Consider the following 7,460-nt stretch of genomic DNA (forward strand, 5'->3'; position numbering starts at 1 on the left):
ATTTTTAAAATAAGTTTTCTTAACCCTTAACTGGTTTTATGGGGGCCGCGTGGCCCCCACGTGTCATATTTTTACAATTTTCTAAAAATCTAAATATCGTGCGCAGCTGCCATTTTATGTAATCTCATTACGTCGTGACTCTTAGCTAGTGCCAAATGTTCGGCCCTGTAGCACTTACAAGGATGGAGCTACGTACCTTCTGGGGGCCGCGCAGCCCCCACGATACCAGTTACGTTGGTTTTTTGTGGAAATGTGTTTTTATATTTTTTTTATTTTTACAATTATTTAGCAAAGATATCTCAATCTTTCATCAAAAATTCAAAATGACTACCAAAGAATCATTTGAACTGCTAATAGAAGATAATATTATACAAATTGCTAGATCAAGCCGAAATCTCCTGAAAAGAGTATGTTGTCATTTTGTGCTGGAAAAAAAGATGGTAAATATGCTACTAAGTGCAACAGTTGTTTGAAATTTATTTGCAAAGTGCATAGTACTACAAAAATACTATGTGATAACTGTCAAGANTCTCTATTTTACTAGTTTGAGTTGGTATACGTGTGTTCGTCAATTAATTTTCCACCGCAGTCGCCGAGGAAGGACGGAAGAGGAGCGTGAATAGATGCGATTCTTTCAGCTAAACGTTAATAACGGATTACGTTAATATGACCGTTTAGGGTTCATTAGGGGATCGACTATCATTCGGCGACGTAAGGAACGGTATTGTCACAGGCCCAACCTTTACTGCGTATTGATTACGTGACTGGATGGGTGGAGTGACGGATTCCGTTAGTTTCAAGTCGACTTTCTGCACTCAAATCTATCTCTACCATTTCCATGACGTCGTAAAATTGTCGGCTTTTCCGAGAATTCCTATACTACTTCCTTACACCGCGCCTTCTATATAAAAAATATATATATATAAAAAGGGGAGAGAAAGCGACGCATTCGGCAGACAATCGAATCAATCGCCGAACTTTTTTAGGTCATCGTGTCTATTTAGCGCTAGAGAAATTGATCCCTATTGGTTGGACGGTCGTTATTTAAATTTGCAATAGCCAATAATACGTGTTTATTTTTGTTTATCCGTTAGATTCGACGGTGTTTCTTTTACAACAATGTACCTGTTGAATATCTGTTAGCATAATTGAACAACATCACTGTCGTTGTCGGCGATGACTTTAGTCAGGGTTGCGATGCGAAGTTTAATATCCGTGCGTGAGACAAGAGCATATTTATTCTTGGATCACGAGAATACTGAGGGGTCGCGTGCCAAACTCTCTTCGTCTAACAGAACCTTCGATATGTATGAACCGCTCGGCAATAAACGTAGCTCAATTTGAATACCTTATTCACGTCCGGGACCGAACTGGCTTCTCGCTACTTCAATGCAATAATAATAATAATAATAATAATAATAATAGTAAAATAATCTGTTTAAAACTACATTACAAAGTATTTGATTGGTGCGTAATTAAATTCTTATTTTACATTTTTTTAATGAAATACTAAAACGTTTACATTTCATGCTAAATAAGATTGAAAATCTCCAAATACATTTCTGGAGAAAGATAATGAAGCTTCAAAAGAATAAATAACAGAACTTGATCATTTTTGAAGCTGCCTTTATATTTAACCTTATCCAGCGAGATATACAATTTTGCAAAGAATCATTCATTATCTTTATTCTTTTGTTCACAAAATTTCAGACATCATATAATCACATTCACACTAACTTACTACAATACAAAGAAAGAAATTCATCATTGTAGATTCTAGCAAACATTTTTATAATGTTGCCAAAAAGCTTGCAGACATCTTTCACAGTCATTCTGTACTCCCTGCACAAGTAATTGTTTCAATGAGAATATATGGTGATGGAGATAAATTATATCAGTCCAGTTTATATCTGTCTTTAGTGAAACTGTTTAATGACAGATTATAATCTAGGCTCAGAGATACTATTTGCATAATGCACAGAAACCACAAAGAGAATATAAGGCCTTTTGGATGTAGTACAGTAGTTCTATACAACAGCTGGAAAAGACTAAGGCAACACCTGTAGAAAAAGAACCCTAATATAGGTTGTTGAATATATCACAAAAACTGGATATTATATGATGGGCAAACTTCCACCAGTGATGTAGAATTGCACAAATTGAAGTAGCAGGGAAGGATGTCTGTTCTACATTACATTTAGTCTAGCAAGCAGTTTATCTTCTGTTGATGTCACACAACATTAACTGTTTTTTTTCTTTTATTTATGTACACGACAGCTAGGAAAAGTGATTTCACTTAGTTCACAGTCTTCAGTATTAAGACATTAAGGTTCTTCCTCTTCAGGATTATCTGAATCGACAAACTCTACATGCGTAAAAGGAAAATGACCTACTTTCCCTCTTAACTCACCTTCCCACTGACCATTAATATTCATTTTTGTCACTTTAATTACATCGCCTACCTATTTAACAGAAATGTAAAAAGCTTTTACAACTCTAAAATAAATTACATATGATATTTTTAATAAGTTTTAAGTATAGTGACAAAAAAACAGCATCCAAACTTTTAACTGAAATTATCAAAACATTTACCTCTAATTTTAATGCTGTTTTGTCATATGCATTGGGTACTCGAGCTTGCTTCACCCTTGCTAGTGCTGGAAGTTTTCTCTGTGTAACAAAAGTAACAGTAATGAAAAATATTACTTTATTAAATTAAATATGAAATAAGGAAAATGTTTTTATAAGAATTTAAATAAAAATAAGCTAAGCTAAAATATTGAATTTGTGTGTGTGTATATGGTGGTAATAATTCCTATTAATAAACAACGTCCAAGTAGACAGATCAGAAAGCCATGTCGTCCCAAATTTCAGATGAGTCAAGACAACATGGAAAATGGCCAGCAAATGCTACGAAATTATTGATTTCACAGAATAAACTAAACGAAGATAAATTTTTATCCGATAAGTGTTTAAAAAATTCTACAAGTTCATTTTCATCTTTTGATAAACTTGTTGAATCATCATCTTCATATGATTCTGAATCGATATTCGAGAGCAATGACAGAATTAATATCTCCTCCTCTCGATTTTCCGCCATGTTGAACACCACAAAATAATCAGCGTGTTTAAAAATGCTCTAATCGCCCGGAATAACCGGCTTTGACCGATGACGTCAGTCACAACTATCACAGTGTTACCGGTTAGAATATCTAAACTCGCCCTAAGACTAGTTAGGGCTATGCTGCGATGCTGAACTCATTTCATCCNGGATTTAAAATATTTTATTTCAATTATTTCATGATAATCATAAATATATAATGCAAGTTTGTTTGAAAGTTACAGTATAAACTTTAGTGACAGAATGATATAATTTGTGTTATAATGAACAACTTTAGTCAATCCAGAAAACAATACAATATTTCAGGTATGTTATTGTTATATTTGTTTTTGCTTTATGATTATAAAATACACTTAAATTTATTATTGGCTCTACAGATTATTCATTATGTAGATTAAAATGAATTTTAGCATTTATTACTACAAGAGTTACGCTATGATGTACCTGAATATTTGTTGGTGTATTATATTTTATTGGATCAGTAGGTGGTCGACTATTCTGTGAACTTTGACTAGATGCTGACTGTACAGGAGATTGTGGTCCTTGCCAGGGTTGTCCATCAGTAAGAAGAGTTTGACTATCATCAAACTAAAATTATTAAAAGCAAATTTTGATTACAGTTATATTGATAAATTTCAAATATTTAAAAAAAGGAGAATATTCTACATATAAATGTTCACCTTTTCAACATATGGCACCGGAATAGAACCTGTTTGTCCCAAACTATTCCGGACTGTCCACCATTGTTCCTCATCTTTAGATATAACAGTTAATATCTCTCCTTTTTTGAATGGCAAATCATCAGGATCACCCTATTAAATAATTATTATAAACTTAATTTCTTTTTAAAATTATTAGTTTCTTTTAAATTAATACTTACACTTCCTTCAAAATCATATTTTGCTCTAACTTTTTCAACTCTTTTTGTAGCCTGAAATAGGTAACATTTCAATAAATTATTTGTAATGATTAAAAAAAATCCATACTTTATGAATAAAAATGTTAATTCTTATAATATTTTCAAATCTAATTTCAATTAATTCACAGTATCCAATTATCCAAACTGACCATAATGTAAACAGTATGTGTGCTGGCATGTATACATACTGCACTGTACAATATTAAAAATATTATGGTCAAAAGGGTTTCTTACAGATGTTATTATTATTTGTTTTGTTAAGAATTTAAAGACAGTCATGTTTTGGAAAAAGTTTTGATAACTAGAAATTGTTTGTTTGAATGTATTTTTTTATTTTCAACAAAGAAAATCTTTGAAATACAAATAAAATATTCATGAATTTATAAAAATGTAATGCAAAAGTATTTTTGAAAGTTTTAGACTTAAAAAAAATATATATTGTAAAATCTTTTAATTTACAACAAAAGTTTTTTAATTGATATAAGAAACAGGGAAAAACCAGATTTTAGAAAGTATGCAATCTAAATTCAAACAAAAATTTAACACATGTGACATATTATACAAAATTTCATGAACTTTATAATATTAACAAGCAATTATTGATCATAATCATTGAAGCGGAGCATTAGCAAAACTTCTTCTATAAGGCTTACAGAATTGTGTTCATTCTCAAAATCTATTTGATAAATTTTGAATAAACTTTGCCATTTTCCATTAATTGAGATGAGGAATCCAGAAATGTAATATGGGTCCATTTAAATGTAACAAATCCAGCAACAAATCACTTAAGTTTCCCGGCAACATTTAAAATTCTAGTGGCACTATCTGTTATGATATTTCATTTTAAAAAAACTGTTTACATTTTTAATTATTATAAAATGGCAAAATGTTTAATTTTGAGAGTACAGATAAGTTTTATAAAAAAACTGTAAATGCTAATAACGAGCAAAATAGTAATTAAGTCTGATCCTACTGGAGATACACATGATCCCCATCAGAGCCGTAACTAGGCAGGTGCAACAGGTGCATCCGCACAGGGCCTGCTTGGAAGGGGGGCCCAAACTGCTGTTCACAAGAAATTATACAGTATTTTTAAATTTTAAATTTTTCTGCTTTTCTACAGCGCAGTTTGGCGATTACATTTTGCCTTACTTAGACCCTAGATGCCTGCTCACCAGTGTTTCCAACTGTGGTGACTTTTAGAGGGATGTAGCGGAGACCTCAGACAAATCAGCCAAAACTAGCGACTTTTGAGATTTTTTAATTTATTTTTTGAGAAATTTAAATTTATGTTCATANTATAAACTTAATTTCTTTTTAAAATTATTAGTTTCTTTTAAATTAATACTTACACTTCCTTCAAAATCATATTTTGCTCTAACTTTTTCAACTCTTTTTGTAGCCTGAAATAGGTAACATTTCAATAAATTATTTGTAATGATTAAAAAAAATCCATACTTTATGAATAAAAATGTTAATTCTTATAATATTTTCAAATCTAATTTCAATTAATTCACAGTATCCAATTATCCAAACTGACCATAATGTAAACAGTATGTGTGCTGGCATGTATACATACTGCACTGTACAATATTAAAAATATTATGGTCAAAAGGGTTTCTTACAGATGTTATTACTATTTTTGTTAAGAATTTAAAGACAGTCATGTTTTGGAAAAAGTTTTGATAACTAGAAATTGTTTGTTTGAATGTATTTTTTTATTTTCAACAAAGAAAATCTTTGAAATACAAATAAAATATTCATGAATTTATAAAAATGTAATGCAAAAGTATTTTTGAAAGTTTTAGACTTAAAAAAAATATATATTGTAAAATCTTTTAATTTACAACAAAAGTTTTTTAATTGATATAAGAAACAGGGAAAAACCAGATTTTAGAAAGTATGCAATCTAAATTCAAACAAAAATTTAACACATGTGACATATTATACAAAATTTCATGAACTTTATAATATTAACAAGCAATTATTGATCATAATCATTGAAACGGAGCATTAGCAAAACTTCTATAAGGCTTACAGAATTGTGTTCATTCTCAAAATCTATTTGATAAATTTTGAATAAACTTTGTCATTTTCCATTAATTGAGATGAGGAATCCAGAAATGTAATATGGGTCCATTTAAATGTAACAAATCCAGCAACAAATCACTTAAGTTTCCCGGCAACATTTAAAATTCTAGTGGCACTATCTGTTATGATATTTCATTTTAAAAAAACTGTTTACATTTTTAATTATTATAAAATGGCAAAATGTTTAATTTTGAGAGTACAGATAAGTTTTATAAAAAAACTGTAAATGCTAATAACGAGCAAAATAGTAATTAAGTCTGATCCTACTGGAGATACACATGATCCCCATCAGAGCCGTAACTAGGCAGGTGCAACAGGTGCATCCGCACAGGGCCTGCTTGGAAGGGGGGCCCAAACTGCTGTTCACAAGAAATTATACAGTATTTTTAAATTTTAAATTTTTCTGCTTTTCTACAGCGCAGTTTGGCGATTACATTTTGCCTTACTTAGACCCTAGATGCCTGCTCACCAGTGTTTCCAACTGTGGTGACTTTTAGAGGGATGTAGCGGAGACCTCAGACAAATCAGCCAAAACTAGCGACTTTTGAGATTTTTTAATTTATTTTTTGAGAAATTTAAATTTATATTCATAGTTTTCAAATTTACAGATTTTTCTCTACTTTATAGAGCTACTACTAATATTATTACGATATAAAAAACTGTATTTCTAGATTTTTCTACAGTTTTGCAGAGCTAGAAATCTGTAAAGGTAACATTTTGTAACAAAAATAAATCTGCCCAAGGATTTTTATAAAAATTACTAAATTGAAAACGGTAACTCCCAAATAAAATCTTAGTCTCGAGGTTGTAAAAGACGTGCAGAAATTCTGACATCATTTTTTGCTTTATAGTGGTACACATATGTGGTGTATACCTGAACGACGGATTAAATGGTAAGCAAACTATGAAGGCGCGTAGGGCCCCAAAGGGGCTACCGCAGTCTTTAAAATGCTACTGTAAAAAGGTATTGCAAAAACGCAGAAGATAGAAATAGTCCAGAAAAAAGCTTTGATATATATAGATATATGGAAGTAATAAATGATATAGCTTTATGGCTAACAATATTAACAGATGCTATTATTGATCATATTCTTAAAAGAAACCAAAAAGTATAGAAAAGGGATTTCTTAATAAACGAAAAAAAGAGTTAAGATAATAGAAATAGATAAAACACCAGATGAAGGAAGTAACTTGACACCTGTAAAATTATTTAAAATACAAATTTACAGTGTTCTTGACACTCTATTGTGTCAAATAGATTGGCGTTATGAAAAAATGAAAACTATCTGTGACGATTTTTGCTTTCTCTGTGGCTCGTCTTTACAATAC

General features: G+C 30.8%; 1 protein-coding gene across 2 annotated transcripts in view; it reads right to left on the reverse strand.

Moving 5' to 3' along the window:
- Window positions 1-1,475: 1,475 nt before the first annotated feature.
- LOC111641120 (adapter molecule Crk-like) overlaps window positions 1,476-7,460 on the reverse strand; it is a 37,320-nt gene continuing 31,335 nt past the window's right edge. The window contains exons 4-8 of one of the 2 annotated variants that reach the window (XM_023387251.1): window positions 4,002-4,052; window positions 3,802-3,933; window positions 3,566-3,709; window positions 2,593-2,670; window positions 1,476-2,462 (exon numbers count right to left, since the gene is read on the reverse strand). In XM_023387251.1, coding sequence (XP_023243019.1) covers window positions 2,325-2,462; window positions 2,593-2,670; window positions 3,566-3,709; window positions 3,802-3,933; window positions 4,002-4,052 — 543 coding nt within the window. In that variant the 3' untranslated portion in view covers window positions 1,476-2,324. Of the gene's footprint in view, window positions 2,463-2,592; window positions 2,671-3,565; window positions 3,710-3,801; window positions 3,934-4,001; window positions 4,053-5,392; window positions 5,444-7,460 lie in introns of both variants that reach the window. The other variant, XM_023387244.1, reaches the window with a different exon arrangement.

Source organism: Centruroides sculpturatus, unplaced genomic scaffold, assembly GCF_000671375.1.
Source record: "Centruroides sculpturatus isolate CEXI.00-Female unplaced genomic scaffold, Cexi_2.0 scaffold101, whole genome shotgun sequence".
In the NCBI taxonomy this organism is placed as follows: domain Eukaryota; kingdom Metazoa; phylum Arthropoda; class Arachnida; order Scorpiones; family Buthidae; genus Centruroides; species Centruroides sculpturatus.